The sequence below is a fragment of the Rhinatrema bivittatum genome, chromosome 1 (genome assembly GCF_901001135.1).
Source record: "Rhinatrema bivittatum chromosome 1, aRhiBiv1.1, whole genome shotgun sequence".
Classification (NCBI taxonomy): Eukaryota; Metazoa; Chordata; class Amphibia; order Gymnophiona; family Rhinatrematidae; genus Rhinatrema; species Rhinatrema bivittatum.
In genome coordinates this window covers 136243065-136264299 of record NC_042615.1, presented here as the reverse complement: position 1 = coordinate 136264299, position 21235 = coordinate 136243065, and the positions used below count along the sequence as shown (strand labels likewise).

Sequence of the window (21235 nt, the reverse complement as noted above, 5' to 3'; positions counted from 1 at the left end):
ATTTTCGAAAACAATATAAAGATAAAAAGTCTTTGTGCGAGACCTCGGTATAATCTTATAGACAGACCTTAGTTTTAAAAAACATATATCCACCAAGTTGAGGGAAGGCTACCATGAACTTATCACTTTACGAAGGTTAAAACCATTGCTTGAAATAAACGACTTCAGAACACTACTGCAATCGCAGATTTTTTCCAATATCTATTACTGGGACTCCCACTCTCCACTATCCGACCATTACAAGTATTAAGAACATAAGAACATGCCATACTGGGTCAGACCCAAGGGTCCATCAAGCCCAGCATCCTGTTTCCAACAGTGGCCAATGCAGGCCATAAGAACCTGGCAAGTACCCAAAAACTAAGTCTATTTCATGTTACCGTTGCTAGTAATAGCAGTGGCTATTTTCTAAGTCAACTTAATAGCAGGTAATGGACTTCTCCTCCAAGAACTTATCCAATCCTTTTTTAAACCCAGCTACACTAACTGCACTAACCACATTTTCTGGCAACAAATTCCAGCGTTTAATTGTGCGTTGAGCGAAGAAGAACTTTCTCTGATTAGTTTTAAATGTGCCACATGCAAACTTCATGGAGTGCTCCCTAGTCTTTCTATTATCTGAAAGAATAAATAACCGATTCACATCTACCCATTCTAGACCTCTCATGATTTTAAACACCTCTAGCGTAGCCCCCCTCAGCTGTCTCTTCTCCAAGCTGAAAAGTCCTATTATCCCAGGACAAGCAGGATGCTAGTCCTCACATATGGGTGACGTCATTGACGGAGCCCGAACGCAGGAAAAACTTCTGTCAGTTTCTATAAACTTTTGACTGGCTGCCTGAGGCTACTGAGCATGCCATGATATTCCCTGCCACAGGGGTCTCACTCCAGTCTTCGTATTTCCGCGTGCCCATTAGCACTGCGGTTGTCGGAGCCCTGTGAGTCTCCTCACAAACTTACTAAAAAAGTTAGTTAAAACTTTAAAGTTTTTTCCCACATCGGGTCTCATTCCTATTTGAAACCGGCCGGTGACAAATTTTTCTCAGACTTCTCATTTTTTGGCGATTTCTTTTTCTCAGACTTCCCATCGACGGCTGTCGGGTTTTTTCAACATGGCCTCCGGGTTCAAGAAGTGTTCTTGTAACCGGACCATGTCTGTTACAGATCCGCATACCAAATGTGTGATCTGCTTAGGAGAGAAACATGAAATTTCATCATGTTCTCCGTGCCAACAAATGACCCCAAAGGGTCTCAAACTCAGAAGAGAGAAGATGGCCCAAGTTTTTCAACTTCAAATACTACCATCGCCATCGACTTTGACCAAGTCTTCGCCTACAGGGGTAACTAAAAAGCTTTTATTAAAGAAAAAGCTTGTCGAGGGTTCCGGATACGCGCCGTCACTGACACCGTCCTCGGCATCGGTCAGGTCAGTGTTACAAATTAAACAAAAACATAAACACAAGCACCATCGAAAATCGTCGATACCACCATCGACGGAACAGTTACCGAAACGGCCTAAAGTCATCGGCACTCCATCCTCGATGCCTGCATTACCCTCGACGTCAACATCACCTTCACCGATAACGACTACACCGGATTTCACATCTCTTGTGCAAAAATTAGTCCTAGACGCATTACAGAAACAACTTCCAGCGGGATCGCTGATGCCGACGTCATTGTCTATGCCGGCGGGACCGCCGACGTCGTCGCCGATACCAACTCTCGGTACTATACCATCCATACTACCGATACTGCAACCATTGTTGATGCCTGTCACTTCCTCGATGCCTCCATCGACGTCTGTTACTTCCAGAATATCAATTTCAGAATTCTCATTTCTCCCTACTTCAACGACAACTATGTCATTGATGTCAAGATCACTACCTCTGTACACCACTGCTCCAACTATACCATACCTTCCCAAAAAGGCATTTCACAGTAAGAGATCATCATTGGCAACAAAAGGACCAATCTCTGAAGATAGATCCTTTCAGGATATTATTACTAAAAGGTATACGGACTTACTATCTTTGTTACCAACTGCACCAGAAGATGTACCTCCAGAACATTCTTCATCAGATGATCCTTTAGCAGGACCCTCTGGAATACGTACTCAAAAGGCACCACCACCTCATCAACCAACTCAATATGATTCCTGGTCTGACACGGATTCCGAACCATCATCAGAGGATTTTGTCAGATCCCTCTCCGCCACCTGCTACAAAGCAATCACCACCGGAAGATTTCACATTTCAGTCATTTGTACAAGAAATGGCAGATAATATTCCCTTTCAATTGCATACCAAACAAGATAATAGGCAACAAACACTAGAAGTGCTTCAATTTGTTGATCTACCTAAGCACACTCTTGCCATACCTGTCCTCGACATTTTGTTACAACTACAACAACGTCTGTGGGAACACCCTTGTTCAGTCCCTGCAATAAACAAGCGCATAGAGTCTACATATTTGATACAACCTTCCTCAGCATACCAAAAAACACAACTACCCCACCACTCTGTGGTTGTTGAATCGGCCCAAAAGAAATCTCGCCGGACAAGAGCCCATTCCTCAGTCCCTCCAGGGAAAGACAAGCTGGGCCGCAAAGTATACCAAGGAGCAAGTATACCAAGGAGCAATGCTGAATTCCAAAATATCAGCATACCATTTGTATATGACACAATACCACAGAAACTTGTGGAAGCAAATGGAAGAATTTGTGCCATCTTTGCCTGCACAGTATCAAGAAGCTGCGCAGGCTGTTATAAATAAAGGTCTCAATGCCGGAAAACACGAAGTGCGAGCAGCATATGACAGCTATGACACCGCTTCACGAGTGGCTGCATCCAGCATTGCTGCAAGACGCTGGGCCTGGCTTAAAGCATCCGACTAAAGGCCAGAAGTACAGGACAAGCTGGTTGATCTTGCCTGCCTGGGGGATAACCTGTTTTGTTCAAAAGTCCAGGATGCTGTTTCCCAACTACGGGAACATACAGAGACACTGCGGCAGTTATCCATGCTGCCACATGACCCTTCTCCACATGCTGCCAGACGACCATCACGAAGGGACACCAGAAGGCCCTTCTTCAGACAGCGAAAATACTACCCTCCATCGTCTAGACCGAGACCTCCTAGATCTCAGCAAAGACCTCAACAGCGACAACAAAGAGCTCCAAGACCAGCACCAGCCCCTCAAACTGGACCTGCCACTGGTTTTTGAGATTACGACCGGAGAACAGAGCCCACATGCCAACCCTTACCCAACATTACCAGTAGGAGGCAGACTACAAAAATGTTACATCAATTGGACATCGATAACGTCAGACCAATGGGTCCTGTCTATCATTCACAAAGGATACCATCTCAATTTCAATTCAATCCCTCCAGAATTTCCACCAAAACCTTCTCATCTTACCGAGAATCACATTCTTCACCTTCAAAAAGAATTATCCACCCTTCTGAGCGCCAGGGCAGTCGAGAAAGTACCCTGGGCCCAGCAGAGCAGAGGATTCTACTCCCGTTATTTCCTCATTCCTAAGAAAACCGGAGGCCTCCATCCTATACTGGACCTCAGAAATCTCAACAAATTTCTAAAAAGAGAAAATTCAGAATGGTGTCCTTAGGTATAATGCTCCCACTCCTTTAACAAGGAGATTGGCTTTGTTCTCTGGACCTTCAAGATGCTTATGCTCATATTCCAATTTTTCCCCCTCATCGCAAGTATCTGCGCTTCATGGTAGGAAATCAACACTTCCAATACAGAGTTCTACCATTCGGTCTTGCCTTTGCTCCCAGAGTATTCACAAAATGTCTGGCAGTCATAGCAGCACACTTGCACAAACAAAGGGGTTCATGTTTTCCCATATCTCGATGATTGGCTCATAAGAAGTCAGTCACAACAAGGAGCTCTAACTTCCCGAAATCACACGATTGCTGTGCTTCACAACGTGGGTTTTCTCATCAACTATCCAAAATCCCATCTAATTCCTTCTCATCTTCTCCAGTTCATAGGAGCAGAGTTAAACACTATCATTGCAAAAGCCTTTCTACCGGACGATCGAGCAGAAATGCTGTCACTCATGGCAAAATCGTTACATTCAAGGAAACAGGTAACGGCTCACCAAGTTCTAACTTTGTTAGGCCACATGGCTTCCACAGTTCATGTTACCCCTATGGCAAGACTCACCCTGAGAATAACCCAATGGACATTAAAATCACAATGGATTCAAGCCATTTAGCCTTTGCACTCTCCAATCCAACTCACACAACAACTTCGTTCATCTCTCCTTTGGTGGTTGAACAAGGACAATTTACGCAAGGGACAGGACTTCCAGCAACCAGTCCCACAGATAAGGTTAACTACAGATGCATCCACCTTGGGTTGGGGAGCTCACATAAACAATCTCCAAACCCAAGGTACTTGGACAAAACTCGAAGCAACGTTTCAAATCAATTTTCTAGAACTTCGAGCTATACGTTATGCGCTGCATGCGTTCAAAGACTGCCTTTCGCACAAGACTGTTCTGATCCAAACGGACAACACAGTAGCCATGTGGTACATCAACAAACAGGGAGGTACAGGCTCGTATCTCCTTTGTCAAGAAGCCGCACAGATTTGGGGATGGGCCCTGAACCACTCAATGTTCCTCCGGGCCACCTATCTTGCAGGCATTCAAAATGTAGTGGCGGATCGACTCGGTCGTCAATTCCAACCACACGAGTGGTCCCTGGATCCCTCAATAGCGACAAGGATATTTCAGTGTTGGGGTCAACCAATGATAGACCTGTTTGCGTCACATCTGAATCACAAAGTGACCAATTTCTGTTCTCTACACAAACAGAAGAACCAGCCAGCCAAGGACGCCTTTGCTCACCCTTGGAACTCAGGCCTACTATACACGTATCCTCCGATACCACTTATAACCAAAGCTCTAGTGAAATTACAAGACAAGGGGTCCATGATACTCATAGCCCCGTATTGGCCTCGACAAGTATGGTTTCCCACACTTCTAGACCTTTCGGTCAGGGATCCCATTCGTCTGGGAGTAACTCCCACTCTCATAACCCGAGATCAGGGTCGGTTGCGCCATCCCAACCTCCAATCCCTAGCCCTGACAGCATGGATGTTGAAAGCTTGATCTTACAACCACTCAGTCTTTCATCCAATATATCTCAAGTGCTTATAGCTTCACGTAAACCTTCCACACGAAAGAACTATTCTTCTAAATGGAAGAGGTTCACCTTGTGGTGCAGGCAAAACACTATTGATCCTTTCACCTGCCCCACTACTTCTCTTCTAGACTATTTATACCATCTTTCAGAATCTGGTCTCCAGACTTCATCTGTAAGAGTTCATTTAAGTGCAATCTCTGCTTACCATAACAAAATGGGAGATGCACCAATGTCTACACAAACTCTTATCACCAGGTTCATGAGAGGTTTAACTCAACTTAAACCACCAATTCGGCCTCCAGTCACAGCATGGGACCTGAACTTGGTCTTAACAAGACTCATGCGTTCCCCTTTCGAACCCATAGATTCTTGTGATCTAAAATTTCTCACATGGAAAACTATCTTCCTCATAGCCATTACATCAGCTAGAAGGGTTAGTGAGCTACAAGCACTGGTCACATATGAACCTTACACTAAGTTTCTACATGACAGAGTGGTTCTCCGAACACATCCAAAATTCCTTCCCAAGGTAGTTACGGAATTCCACTTAAACCAATCCATAGTTTTACCCACATTCTTCCCAAGACCTCATTCTCATCAAGGAGAATGAGCCTTACACACCTTGGACTGTAAACATGCATTGTCTTTCTACATAAACCGCACAGCAGTCCATTGGAAATCTAAACAACTTTTTGTTTCTTATGATCCAAACAAACCAGGGAAGGCAGTGGGTAAGCAGCGTTTATCAAACTGGCTAGCAGATTGCATACAGTTTTGTTATGAACAAGCAGGCCTTCCTCTCCAAGGGCGAGTAACAGCACATGCAGTCAGAGCAATGTCAACCTCAGTAGCACACTATCGTTCAGTGCCAATTCTTGACATTTGTAAAGCAGCAACATGGAGTTCTCTTCACACCTTTGCAGCTCATTACTGTTTAGACAAAGAAGGAAGACAAGATTCAGCCTATGGACAATCTGTCTTAAAGAACTTGTTTCCAGTGTAATCCCAACTCCTTCTACATCCAATCTACTGTGATCTTCGGCTGACTCATTTCAACAACAATACTTCGCTATTGACTCAATCACAAATGACTCAGCCTCTAGCTCGCTAATCATCCATATGTGAGGACTAGCATCCTGCTTGTCCTGGGATAAAGCAAAATTGCTTACCTTGTAATAGGTGTTATCCCAGGACAGCAGGATGTAGTCCTCACGAAACCCACCCGCCACCCCGCAGAGTTGGGTCCGATATGTTTTATTACTTTATTTTTGCTAAAGCTTATTACTACATACGAGACTGGAGTGAGACCCCTGTGGCAGGGAATATCATGGCATGCCGGGCATGCTCAGTAGCCTCAGGCAGCCAGTCAAAAGTTTATAGAAACTTTGACAGAAGTTTTTCCCGCGTTCGGGCTCCGTCAGTGACGTCACCCATATGTGAGGACTACATCCTGCTGTCCTGGGATAACACCTATTACAAGGTAAGCAATTTTGCTACCTCTTTAGTCTTTCCTCATAGGGGAGCTGGTCCATTCCCCTTATTTACAGAACGCAGCCACTAGAATTTTGACAGGAAGCAAAACGTGTGATCCTAACACACCGATTTTAATTTCATTACTTTGGTTGTCAATTATTCATCGTTCCCAATATAAAACTGCCTGCATTTTACATAAAATAATTTATGGTGAACAAACCGAATGGCTAAATACTGCCATTCGCTTACATGCTCTCCAAAGGAACCTCAGATTGGCAAACAAGGGCCTACTGACAATTGCCACAGTGAAGTCAGCGCACCTGAGTCAGGTACAAGAGCGGGCAGTATCGATAGCAGACCCCAAACTCTGGAACATGCTGCCAGCAGAAATAAGATTACCGGCAGATATCAAATTCAAAGCCAATCTTAAAACATTGCTTTTTAGCTGTGCTTACGCAGTTTCTAATTAAGGTCTTTTTATTGTTTTTAAGAAACTATTTTTCTACTTTTAATTAATTTAATGTACTTAATCTTCCCTCCGGGGCTGCTGGAGCGGCTAGGATTCCGGTTCTGCCGGACCCGGTGGACCCGGGGGATCCATTTTTGCCGGACCCATTGTCATTGGATGAAAAGGGGGATGTGATCTCTCCGGTGGAGGGGGATGATCCACAGGTGCTGCGGATATTCCGTAAGTAGGAATTGGACAATCTAATTTTGCACGTGCTCCAGGAACTGGAGCTTCCGCTGTCGCAAGATACGTCACAGGTCTCCACGGGGGATGCTGTTCTGGCGGGGCTTCATGATCCACCGCAGACTTTTCCTTTTCATCCGAAGCTGTCGCAGAATGTGTCCCGGGAGTGGGAGGCTCCGGAGGCCTCCTTGCGGGTCACTAGATCTATGGAAAAGCTGTATCCTCTTCCGAGGGAGACGCTGGACCTCCTTAAAGTTCCCAAGGTGGATTCCGCAGTCACGGCTGTCGCCAAGTACACCACGATCCCGGTGACTGGGAGGTACAACGCTGAAGGATCTTCAGGATCGGAAGTTGGAGGTGTTGCTCAAGCGCATTTTTTAAGTGGCTGCCTTGGGGGTCCGTGCGGCGGCTTGCAGTAGCCTCATACAGCGGGCCTTACTTCGTTGGGTGCAGCAACTGTTGACGGCCCAGGACCTTCCCCCTGGAGAGACGGAACAGGCGGCCCGCATGGAGTCAGCTGTGGCTTATACGGCTGATGCCCTATATGATCTTCTGCGGACTTCCGCGCGCACGATGTCGTCTGCTGTCTCGGCACGTCGTTTGCTGTGGCTCCGGCACTGGTCGGCGGATGCTTCTTCCAAATCCCAGCTCGGGTCTTATCCATTTCGGGGTAAGTTCTTGTTTGGAGATGAGCTGGAGCAGCTTATTAAGGCATTGGGAGACAACAAGGTGTATAAGTTACCCGAAGACAAGCCCAGAGCAACCCGTTCGGCTGGCGGGTTCCGGGGCCGTTACAGAGGGCAGCGGCGTTTTCGATCCAATAGAGGGGCTTCGGGCTATATCCCTCGCCAGTCGGCTTCTAGGGCACAGTCCTGGCCTTCTTCCTTTCGAGGCAGGCGGCCTCAGCGATCGGGAGCTCATGCCTTTGCTAACAACAAGAAGTCCACGCAATGAAGGGACGCCGGCTCATTCCTCCATCCCGAACATCGGGGGTCGGCTGTCCCACTTTTTCGAGGAATGGGCCCAGATTACGTCCGACCAGTGGGTGCTAGATATTATAAGACATGGCTACGCTTTGGATTTTGCTTGTCCCCTCCGGGATCTCTTCCTGATGTCGCCTTGCGGACCGCCCCACAAGCAGCAGGTGGTGCTTCAGACGTTGGAGCGTCTGAGGGCTCTGGGAGCCATTACGCCAGTCCCTCTGTCAGAGCATCGGACCGGTCGTTATTCCATCTATTTTGTGGTCCCAAAGAAGGATGGCTCCTTCCGCCCAATTCTGGACCTCAAACAGGTCAACAAATCGTTACGAGTTCCTCGCTTTCGCATGGAAACGCTGCGGTCGGTGATTGCAGCGGTGCACAAGGGAGAATTTTTGGCTTCTTTGGATCTGACGGAGGCATATCTTCACATAGGAATCCAGGAGCACCATCAGCGATTTCTGAGGTTCATGGTCCTAGGACAGCACTTCCAGTTTCGGGCTCTGCCCTTTGGTCTGGCAACTGCTCCTCGCGTGTTCTCCAAGGTGGTGGTGGTAGTAGCGGCGAGCTTGCGTCGGGAAGGAATTCTGGTTCATCCGTACCTGGACGATTGGCTCATTCGGGCGAAGTCGGAAAGCCTCTGTCTCGCAGCAGTCCATTCGGTGGTGAGTCGCCTGCAGTCTCTGGGTTGGGTAGTCAACTATGCCAAGAGCCAGTTGACACCCTCTCAGGTGATAGAGTTCCTAGGAGCACACTTCGATACATCCGCGGGCAGGGTTTCTCTACCTCTCTATCGCATGGGAGCGGTTGATGTTCCAGGTTCGGCGTATTCTTTCACTTGCTTCTCCAGTGGTATGGGACTGTTTGCAGGTTCTTGGATATATGGCATCTACCCTGGAATTAGTCCCTTGGGCTTTTGCTCATTTACGTCCGTTGCAGCGAGCGTTGCTCTCGCGTTGGGACCCCAAGTCGGAGGAGTATCAGGTCCCCCTGCCGCTGCTTGAACCAGCCCAGTCCAGCCTGTCCTGGTGGCTCAATCCGGATCACCTGCTGAAGGGAGTCTCACTCGAAAGCCCATGTTGGATAGTGGTGACAACGGATGCCAGCCTCTCCGGTTGGGGGGCAGTGTGCCAGTCGCGGTCGGCTCAGGGCCGTTGGTCCCCCTGGCAGGCGCAATGGTCCATCAACAGGTTGGAGACCAGAGCGGTTCGGCTGGCCCTGCAGCATTTCTTGCCACTGGTACGCAACAGGGCGGTGCGGATTCTCTCCGACAATGTGACAACGGTGTCCTATATCAACAGGCAGGGCGGTACCAGAAGCCGGGCCGTGTCCGTCGAGGCCGATTCGTTGATGAAATGGGCGGAGCGTCACCTCGATCGGATTGCGGCATCTCACATAGCCGGGGTCGACAATGTTCAAGCGGACTTTCTCAGCTGGCAACGGTTGGATCCCGGAGAGTGGGAGCTGTCTGAGGAAGCCATGAGCATGATCATTCGGAAATGGGGGATCCCGCACTGGACCTCATGGCGACTCGTCAAAACGCAAAGGCGGCTCGCTTCTTCAGTCGCAGACGAGACCACGGGTCCGAAGGAATGGATGCCCTGGTCCTCCCCTGGCCAACCAACGTTCTTCTGTACGTGTTTCCTCCATGGCCCCTCATAGGGAAGGTATTGCGCCGCATAGAGGCACACCAGGGGCCGGTGATCCTGGTCACCCCCGAGTGGGCTCGGAGACCATGGTTTGCCGATCTGGTCAACCTAGCGCTGGAAGGACCGTTACGGTTCGTTCACCTCCCCGGCCCTTTTGCGTCAGGGTCCAGTATATTTCGAGCAGGCACATCGATTCTGTCTAGCGGCCTGGCTTATGAGAGGAGGCGTTTATGGAAAAAGGGATACTCGGAGGCTGTGATTTCTACGTTGCTCCGAGCTCGAAAGACCTCTACGTCGCTCACTTACGTCAGGGTCTGGAAAGTCTTTGACTCATGGTGTCTGCAATTCAGCTTGTCTCCTCGCTGGGCTGCTATTGGTGACATCCTGTCTTTTTTGCAGGCTGGATTACGGAAGGGTCTCTCCTTTAGCTCGCTAAGGGTACAGGTGTCGGCCCTGGGCAATCTTTGTGGCAAGTTTGGTGGTCGTTCCTTAGCTGCTCATCCGGATGTGATATGTTTCTTGAAGGGAGCCAAGCATTTAAGGCCACCGGTTCGTGCGGTTTGCCCGTCTTGGAGTTTGAATCTGGTTCTCCGTTCTCTCTGTGGGGCTCCTTTTGAACCATTGAAGCGAGCAACGCTTAAAGACTTGACACTTAAAGCGGTGTTTCTTGTGGCCATTTGCTCAGCCAGACGCGTCTCCGAGCTTCAGGCCCTATCATGTCGCGATACGTTCCTGCATTTTACGGATTCGGGTGTTTCCCTTCGCACGGTACCTTCGTTTTTGCCAAAGGTTGTTTCGGCTTTTCACGTGAATCAATCCGTCGAATTGCCGGCCTTCTCGGCGGCAGACAAGGACCTCCGGAGGTTGGACGTCCGTCGGGTTCTTTTGAGGTATTTGGAGGTTACTAATTCGTTTCGAGTGTCTGATCACCTCTTTGTTCTGTGGAGTGGTCCAAGGAAGGGGGCGCAGGCTTCTAAGACAACCATTGCCCGGTGGTTGAAGGCTGCTATTGCTTCTGCTTACATTAGTGGTGGGCGCCCGGTACCTGAGGGTCTCAAGGCACACTCTTAGGGCTCAGGCGGCGTCTTGGGCTGAAAGCCAGTGTGTGTCGCCGCAGGAGATTTGTCGGGCGGTCACGTGGAAGTCATTACACACATTTGCTAAGCATTACCGATTGGATGTGAGGGATCCTACAGTGGATTCCTTCGGTGATAGGGTGCTTCGCGCGGGACTCTCCAGGTCCCACCCCATTTAGGGCAGCTTGGGTACTTCCCAGCAGTCTGGACTGATCCTGGTACGTACAGGGAAAGGGAAATTATGTCTTACCTTCGATAATTTCCGTTCCTGTAGTACCAAGGATCAGTCCAGACGCCCGCCATGTACCGGAGAGTCCAATCAGTGTGTCTTTATCCTTTGCAGATCACTTGAAGAGCCTATATGTGGTACGTGTTATGGAATAAGTTGCCCCTTGTTGGGGGCAGGTTTAGGTTAGGTTTAACTTGATCTAGTCACTAATTGCAGTTTTTTCTCAGTTTTTATCTTTCTCAACTCCTTTTTGGGAGGATAATGGTTTTTCATTCTGCTTTGTTATCAATAATACTGAGGGATCGCAGGTGGCACCCCGGGTTATATGGGTGGTGCTTTTCAGTTTTATCTCTGACTCCATCTGCTGAAAGGGAGGCATAACCCAGCAGTCTGGACTGATCCTTGGTACCTCAGGAACGGAAATTATCGAAGGTAAGACATAATTTCCCTATTTTAGCCAAAAGATCTTCATTCAAAAATTGGAAGAAGGATCCAACAGAAGAAAAATAGGATAATGCATAAGCATTGGCAAGTTAAATGTAAGACATTGATAAGACAGGCTAAGAGAGAATTTGAAAAGAATTTGGCCGTAGAGGCAAAAATTCACAGGAAAAACTTTTTAAAAAATGTATCCGAAGCAGAAAGCTTGTGAGGGAGTCAGTTGGACCGTTAGATGATCAAGGGATTAAAGTGGCACTTAGAGAATATAAGGCCATTGCAGAAAGATTAAACGATTTCTTTGCTTTGGTGTTTACTGAAGAGGATGTTGGGGAGATACCTGTACTGGAGAAGGTTTTCATGGGTAATGATTCAGATGGACTGAACCAAATCACGGTGAACTGAGAAGATTTGGTAGGCCTGATTGACAAACTGAAGAGTAGTAAATTACCTGGACCAGATGGAATATACCCCAGAGTTCTGAAGGAACTCAAAAATGAAATTTCAGACCTATTAGTAAATATTTGTAACCTATCATTAAAATCATCCATTGTACCTGAAGACTGGCGGGTGGCTAATGTAACCCCAATATTTAAAAAGGGCTCCAGGGGCGATCCGGGAAACTACAGACCAGTTAGCCTGATTTCAGTGCCAGGAAAAATAGTGGAAAGTGTTCTAAATATCAAAATCACAGAACATGTAAAAAGACATGATTTAATGGAACAAAATCAGCATGGCTTTATGCAAGGCAAGTCTTCATTGAAAAATTGGAAGAAGGATCCAACAGAAGAAAATAGGATAATGCATAAACGTTGGCAAGTTAAATGTAAGACATTGATAAAACAGGCTAACAGAGAATTTGAAAAGAAGTTGGCCATAGAGGCAAAAACTCACAGGAAAATTTTTTTAAAATATATCCAAAGCAGAAAGCCTGTGGGGGAGTGAATTGGACCGTTATATGATCGAGAGGTTAAAGGGGCAATTAGAGAAGATAAGGCCATCGTGGAAAGATTAAATGATATTTTTGCTGCAGTGTTTACTGAAGAGGATGTTGGGGAGTTGGGACGAAAAAAGCTGTCCTCCTTGGCACAAGGAAATAAATGGAATATATTAGTTTTAAATGTGCCACATGCTAACTTCATGGAGTGCCCCCTAGTCCTTCTATTATCCGAAAGAGTAAATAACTGAGTCACATTTTCCTGGACCTCTCATGATTTTAAACACCTCTATCAATATCAATCAATAGATCAATATCAATCAATATCAATCAATAGATCCCTAGAAACGGGAGTGGTGCTGAGTGATTGGAGAAGAGCGGTGGTGGTCCCGCTTCACAAGAGTGGGAACAGAGAGGAGGCTGGTAACTACAGACCGGTTAGCCTCACTTCGGTGGTGGGAAAAGTAATGGAGTCACTGTTGAAAGAGAGAATAGTGAACTATCTACAGTCGGGAGAATTGATGGACCAGAGGCAGCATGGATTCACCAGAGGAAGATCCTGTCAGACAAACCTGATTGACTTTTTTGACTGGGTAACCAAGGAATTGGATCGAGGAAGAGCGCTCGATATCATATACTTGGATTTCAGCAAAGCTTTTGATACGGTTCCGCACAGGAGACTGGTGAATAAAACAAGAAGCTTGGGAGTGAGTGCCGAGGTGGTGACCTGGATTGCAAATTGGTTGACGGACAGAAGACAATGTGTGATGGTAAATGGAACCTTCTCTGAAGAGAGAGCGGTTTTAAGTGGTGTACCGCAAGGATCGGTGTTGGGACCGGTCCTGTTCAATATCTTTGTGAGCGACATTGCGGACGGGATAGAAGGTAAGGTTTGTCTTTTTGCGGATGACACAAAGATCTGCAACAGAGTGGACACGCCGGAAGGAGTGGAGAGAATGAGACGAGATCTAAGGAAACTGGAAGATTGGTCGAAGATATGGCAGCTGAGATTCAATGCCAAGAAGTGCAAAGTCATGCATATGGGGAGTGGAAATCCGAATGAACTGTATTCGATGGGCGGGGAAAGGCTGATGTGCATGGAGCAGGAGAGGGACCTTGGGGTGATGGTGTCTAATGATCTGAAATCGGCGAAACAATGCGACAAGGCGATAGCTAAAGCCAGAAGAATGCTGGGCTGCATAGAGAGAGGAATATCGAGTAAGAAAAGGGAAGTGATTATTCCCTTGTACAGGTCCTTGGTGAGGCCTCACCTGGAGTACTGTGTTCAGTTCTGGAGACCATATCTTCAAAAAGACAAAGACAAGATGGAGACGGTACAGAGAAGGGCGACCAGGAAGGTGGAGGATCTTCATCGGATGACGTACGAGGAGAGATTGAAGAATCTAAATATGTACACCCTGGAGGAAAGGAGGAGCAGAGGTGACATGATACAGACTTTCAGATACTTGAAAGGTGTTAATGATCAAAAGACAACGACAAACCTTTTCCGTAGGAAAAAAATCACCAGAACCAGGGGTCACGATTTGAAGCTCCAGGGAGGAAGATTCAGAACCAATGTCAGGAAGTATTTCTTCACGGAGAGGGTGGTGGATGCCTGGAATGCCCTTCCTGAGGATGTGGTGAAGACCAGAACTGTGAAGGACTTCAAAGGGGCGTGGGATAAACACTGTGGATCCATAAAGTCAAGAGGCCGCCAATGAAGAGTGGGTGACTCGCCAGAATGAGGGCTACTGCCTGGAGTCAATACCCTTATTAAATAAACATACACATGCTTACTGTGACTCCAACATCGCTCTAAAGCTTCAACAGCAAGAGGAAATGTGGAAAAAAGGATTCACACTCACAAAGAGGGGAGTAGCTGGCTTGTTACGGCGGTTACTACCCCAAATCAAATAAGTCTGATACTTCACTTTCAATGCATATACAGCATAGTTCTCTGATTCAACGGCAGGGGAGAAGAAAAACCGATACTTCACACATCCAGCAGAGCTCTCTGCTTCAACGGCAGGGGAGAAAATGAGGGTTCGCACTCACAAAACGGGGAGTAGCTGGCTTGTTACGGCGGTTACTACCCCAAACCAAATGTGCCTGATACTTCACTTTCGATGCACATCCAGCATGGCTCTCTGCTTCAACAGCATGGGAGAAGACTGATACTTCACGCGTATCCAGCATAGCTCCCTGCTTCAACGGCAGGGGAGAAGAAGAACAACCAATAAGAGCTGTATAACATAGGCTGGGTAAAACAAATAAGCATGGGTGTAGCTTGCTTATTGCGGCGGCTACTACCCCTAACTAATCAAGCTAGATATTTCACTTGGATGCAGCTCCATCACTGCTCTCTACATTAAAACTGGGGGTGGAAGGGAAATAGAACCAAGAGCTAAGAGAAACAGATAAGTATGAGAGAAAAAATGTGTGAAGCTTGCTGGGCAGACTGGATGGGCCATTTGGTCTTCTTCTGCCGTCATTTCTATGTTTCTATGTTTCTATCATATCTCCCCCCCCCCCCAGCCGTCTCTTCTCCAAGCTGAAAAGTCCTAACCTCTTTAGTCTTTCCTCATAGGGGAGCTGTTCCATCCTCTTTATCATTTTGGTTGCCCTTCTCTGTACCTTCTCCATCGCAACTATATATCTTTTTTGAGATGCGGCGACCAGAATTGTACACAGTATTCAAGGTGCAGTCTCACCATGGAGCGAAACAGAGGCATTATGTCATTTTCCGCTTTATTCACCATTTCCTTTCTAATTTCCAACATTGTTTGCTTTATTGACTGCTGCAGCACATGGAACCGATAATTTCAATGTGTTATCCACTATGACACCTAGATCTCTTTCTTGGGTAGTAGCTCCTAATATGGAACCTAACATTGTGCAACTATAGCAAGGGTTATTTTTCCCTATATGCATTACCTTGCACTTATCCACATTAAATTTCATCTGCCATTTGGATGCCCAATTTTCCAGTCTTACAAGGTCTTCTTGCATTTTATCGCAATCTGCTTGTGATTTAACTACTCCGAATAATTTTGTATCAACTGCAAATTTGATTACCTTACTCGTCGTATTTCTTTGATTTGTTTTAAATGAGCCACTTGCTAACTTCATGGGGTGCCCCTGGTCCTTCTATTATCTGACAGAGTAAAAAACCGATTTACATTAACTTGTTCAAGACCTTTCATGATTTGGTAGACTTCTGTCATATCCCTCCTCAATCTCTTCTCCAAACTGAACAGCCCTAACTTCTTTAGCTTTTCCCCATAGGGCAGCCATTCAATGCCCCTTATTTTGGTCGCCCTTCTCTGCACTTTCTCCAGTGCATCTATATCCTTTTTGAAATGCGGTGACCGGAATTGCACATAGTATTCAAGGTGCGGTCTCATCATGGAGCAGTCCAGAGACATTGACATCCTCTGTTTTATTTGCCATTCCCTTCCTAATAATTCCTAACATTGTGTTTGATTTTTTGATTGCCCCAGCACACTGGGCCAATTATTTCAATGTACTATCCACTGACATCTAGATCTTTCCTGGTGGTAACTCCTAAAATAGAACCTAACATTGTGTAACTACAGCAAAGGTTATTTTTCCCTATATGCATCACTTTCCACTTGTCCACATTAAATTTCATCTGCCAATCTTCCAGTCTCGCAAGGTCCTCCTGCAATTCATTACAATCCGCTTGAGATTTAAATACTCTGCATAATTTTGTGTCATCCGCAAATTTGATTACTTCACTCGTCAAACCCCTTTCCAGAACATTTATAAATATATTGCAAGGCACCGGTTGAAGTATAGATCCCTAAGGCACTCCACTATTTACCTTTTTTCACTGTGAAAAAGGAACATTTAATCCTATTCTCTGTTTCATGTCTTTTAACCAGTTTGCAATCCACAAAAGGAATTCGCCTCCTATCCCATGACTTTTAGTTTTCTTAGAAGCCTGTCATGCGAGACTTTGTCAAACGCCTTCTGAAAATCCAAATACACCACATCTACCGGTTCACCTTTGTCAACATATTTTTTCACCCTTTCAAAAATAAAATGTAGGAGATTTGTGATGCAAGATTTCCCTTGGGTAAATCCATGTTGGCTGTATCCCATCAAACCATGTCTTTCTAAATGTTTTGTGATTTTTATTCTTTATAACAGTTTCCATAATTTTTCCTGGCACTGAAGTCAGGTTCACCTGTCTATAGATTCCCGAATCACCCCGGATTCCTTTTTAAATATAGGGGTTACATTGGTGCCTCAGGGATATGTACTTGGACTGGTTCTTTTTAATATATTTATAAATGATCTGGAAAGGGGTACAACGCGTGAGATGATCAAATTTGTGGATGCAACAGAATTATGCAGAGTAGTTAAATTGGCCATCTTCCAATCTTCAGGTACATCAGATGATTTCAGTGATAGTTTACAAATTAATTGAAATAGGTCTGAAATTTCATTTTTCATTTCAGAACTCTGGGGTGTATACCATTCGGTCCAGGCGATTTAGTACTCTTCCATTCTATTTAGGGTGCAAATGAAAGGGAGGAAATATTTTCTCGTTTCCTCTCTTATATTGCATGTCAACTATTTTTTGTTCAGTTATTGATTTTACTGATGTTTTACTGAGGAGTTTCTACTCACTTCCTGTCTGAAGCTATAACAAGATTTCATACTAACCAAGATTTTGTTTGTTTGCTGTAATGAAATGGCTCATCAAATTGTTTATTTTATATTTTATTCTGATTTATAATTTTTCATTTTATATTGATTATCCACAAAGGCAGACGATTAATCAAATATATATTAAACATTAGGCATATTATTTCAGATTCATATGGTTCCGTTTTTAGGCCCAAGATGAATTGGCCATCCTGAGACGTGAAGTGGTTACATTACCACAGTCTAAGATATCTACTCTGTTAACACAAAATGTGCTGAATCGTGTAGAAGAAGAAAGGGATAAAGCAGTAACTGATCTCAGGAGAGTGGCAACAGAGAAAGAGAATCTGAAGGAGAAATTAAAGGTGAGCATTGTTTTCTCTGTTTCTGTCTTTGAGGATGTACAATTAATTTTGGTTGCATGTTGGTGACATTATTCATGATGGCATTGAGCACGACCCTCTCCCAGTTCTTTCTACTGAATCTTTCAGATGCCTTCTGGGCATCTGAAAGATGCCCCTGCAGCATGCCTCAGTACATTTTTTTTCCATAGAGTTAGTAATCAATTACCCCAAATCAAATTTCAGCTCATCAACACAACTGGAGTTTATGGGGATCTGTTCAACACTATTCAAGCCATGGCTTTTCTCCCTGTCAGCAGAATCATGGACATAAAGCCTGCAGTGGTGGAAATCAAATAGTCAGCAGATGTCAGCCTGCTTCATGTTAAGGATGTTGGTCTTTCTGGAATCAACAGTTCACATTCTTCCCATGGCACATCTCCATGTGATGCATGCCTTTAAATTTCAGTGACTGCTAGTCACTCAGGATCTATAGGCATGCATTTTAGTTCCAGAAAGCTGTAGGTATTCCCTGCCCTTGTGGCTATCCCATTCCCATCTGATGAAAGACATGCTTTTCCAAATTCAAATGCAGTGAGTTTCATAAATCACAGCTGTATCTGTTATGGGTTGTGGAGCTCAATTAAATGAGCTTCACACCCAGGGCCCTTAGTCCCATCAGAACAAAAGATTCCACATCAGTCTTTTGGAACTGCGAGCTATTTTCTATACTTTAATGGTTTTTGGAGGTCAAATGACTAAATATGTGCAAACTGACAATTAGGTAGCAGTGTTCTACTTGCACAAGTTGGTAGGGTCAAGCTCGCTCTTCATGTCTCTAAAGCTGTCAAGTTATGGCTTTGGGCCATCTCCATGGGGTTGTCTTTCAGTGCTGTATACTTTGCAGGGACGGATAATGTAGTAGAAGATAATCTAAGTTGTCACATAGACTATTACAAATGGTCCCTGGATTGGAGCATAATGAACAAGATGTTTTTTCATTGGGGAACTCTCAAGTTAGATCTGTTTGCCTTTGCTCAAAATAGGAAGGTACCATTTTTCTGTTCCAGATGGAGATCCATGCGAAGTCTGGTGGCAGATTTCATTACCCTTGATTATGGGACAAGGCTTCTTTATCTTTTCCTTGTATTCCACTATAATCCTCATAACTCCTCCTTTGTCTGGTTTCCATTCCTATGGTGTTTATCAATTCATGAACTGATCAGGCTGAAGAGTTTTACAACTCTAATATTGCAGAATCAGGGAATGCTGCCTCACCCCATCTTCCAATCCCTCACTTTTGCAACTTGAAGTTTCAGAGTAAAATGATCCATTCTTTCGATTTCTCCAATCCTATGTGTGATTCATCTGGATTCTAGGAAGGATTCCACTATAAGATCTTACCTCTATAAGTTGAAAAGATTTGCACAATCTTTTCAAACTATAATCTATTAAAAATTCAGATGCACAATGTATCAAACTCCTGCCTGGCCTTAGTGTGGGCCCTTGAAAGCTATATCTATATCTGTATAGATGTGACTTTACTGTCATTACAGACCACACTCCATTGGTCTGGTGTAAGAGTTTCAGGAGAGAACCAAAAGCTACTTTGTTGGAATTTGCCCCACATATGTACAACTTCACCACACAGAACCAGAAGGACAGTGAACATGACAGCGCAGATGGACTCTCTAGGAAAGACTGTCCTGACACTGGGTTACTTAGACTCATCAGTGATCCCAATAGGCTAGTCTAGGGGGTCTCCCTTTAAGGAGGGGAGGTGTGTTGAAACCAGGATTTTGTGTGCACAGTGCTTGCTGTATCTTAGGCATTGTGTTTTTCCTAAGAAACCGCTCATTTCCTCTGTGCTGGCCTGCAGGTGATGTTTGACCTTCTGTAGTTCAAACAGAGGCTTGAGATGCTGGCTTGACTCATAATGAAGCTGGGACAGCTTACTTATCCCAATATCTTTGAGAAAACTGTAAGACTTCAAACATCCCTTAGTGCCGTTGACTAGAAAGCAGTTACTAGTTACAAAGCCATTGGTCACAGAGCTACTATTAGTAATTTGTGCACTAATTGGCCCTTTAGACAGAGAACTAGCCTTAAAGTTGCTAGAAATTTCTAAGCTGGGAGTATAGAGAGAGCAGATATGTTCTGAGACTCTGCACCAAATCTACTGGACAACGCATTCCCTGGTGCTCCCCAGGCACTGTAAGTAGTGAAAAGTATTCAGCTTTTATTGTTTAATCCTTGTTTTACCTGTTACTGGCTATAAATCAAATATTTGTTACCTATACCAACTTTATGAACTCATTTTGTTAGCTTAGTCTGTCCTGGATTGATTAACATTCCTGGTGTTTTTTTGTAGGTGTACAGGTGCATTTCTAGGAACTATGTGAACCCTAGGATGTGTGGGGTCTGTGACCCTAGAAACCATCAGGGAATAGCTTACAGGGTGGTACTTGCCCAGAGGCATGTGGGAGACTGCCAGTGTAGGGGTATGTGCACAAGGGTAGGAGGGACCTGAACAGAATCCTCTGATTGGTCACTGGATTAACCCTGAGTGGGTAATTGGGTGACACTGAAGTGTTACGTGACACAGACTTATAATTTGTAATATCTAATTTATCATTCAAATCAGCTACAGTACCCGAGGAATGGAGGGTGGCCCATTATAACACCTATTTTTAAAAAGGGCTCCATATGTGATCATGGAAACTATAGACTGGTGAGCCTGACATCAGTACAGGACAAAATGGTAGAAGCTATTCTGAAAAACAAAATTACTAACCTGGATAGACACAGATTAATGGGACAGAGCCAACATGGATTTAGGAAAGGGAAATCATTTTGCAAATCTGTTAGATTATTTTGAAGGAGTTAAGAAACATATGGACAAGGGTCAGTTGGTTGGTATAGTGTGTCTAGATTTTCAGAAGATATTTAACAAAGCCCTTATGAGACTCAACAGGAAATTAAAAAATCATGGGATAGGAGTCAGTCCTATTGTGGATTGGTAACTGGCTAAAGGATAGGAGACAGTCGGACTGGATGGTCATTTTTCTCAATAGAGAAAGATAAATAATGGAATGTCCTAAGGTTCTGTACTGGGACTGATGCCTTTTAATATATTTATAAATGATATGGAAAGGGGCGTGATAAGTGAGATCAAATTCATAGATGACACAAGATTGTTCAAAGTTGTCAGATCATTAGCCAGTTGTGAGGAATTTCAAGGGGACCTCGTGAGATTGGAGGATTAGGCATCTAAATAGCAGATGAAATTTAATGTGGACAAGTGCAAAGTGATGCATATAGGGAAGAATAATCCAAAGTAAGGCACATGATGCTGGGTTCCATATTAGGCATCAAAACCCAGGAAAAGGATCTTGGAATCATTGTGGACAATTCTTGGAAATCCTTGGCCCATTGTGCAGTAGCGTTTAAAAAAAAAAAAAAAAAGCAGTGTTAGGTGGTATTAGGAAAGGACTGGAAAATAAAATAGAGGATATGACTCTGTATCAGTCCATGGTGTGGCTGCACTCTTGAATACTGTGTGCAGTTCTGGTCACCCA

At 45.0% G+C, this 21235-nt stretch overlaps 1 protein-coding gene across 2 annotated transcripts in view; it reads left to right on the top strand.

Annotated features, from left to right (window-relative positions):
- The window catches only part of CEP135 (centrosomal protein 135), a 435470-nt gene that overhangs the window by 237510 nt on the left and 176725 nt on the right, over positions 1-21235 (top strand). Inside the window, exon 13 of one of the 2 annotated variants that reach the window (XM_029587336.1) lies at positions 17508-17681. The exons of the other annotated variant lie outside the window; for it this stretch is intronic. Coding sequence (XP_029443196.1) covers positions 17508-17681 — 174 coding nt within the window. The remainder of the gene's footprint in view (positions 1-17507; positions 17682-21235) is intronic. 2 annotated transcript variants of the gene reach the window in all.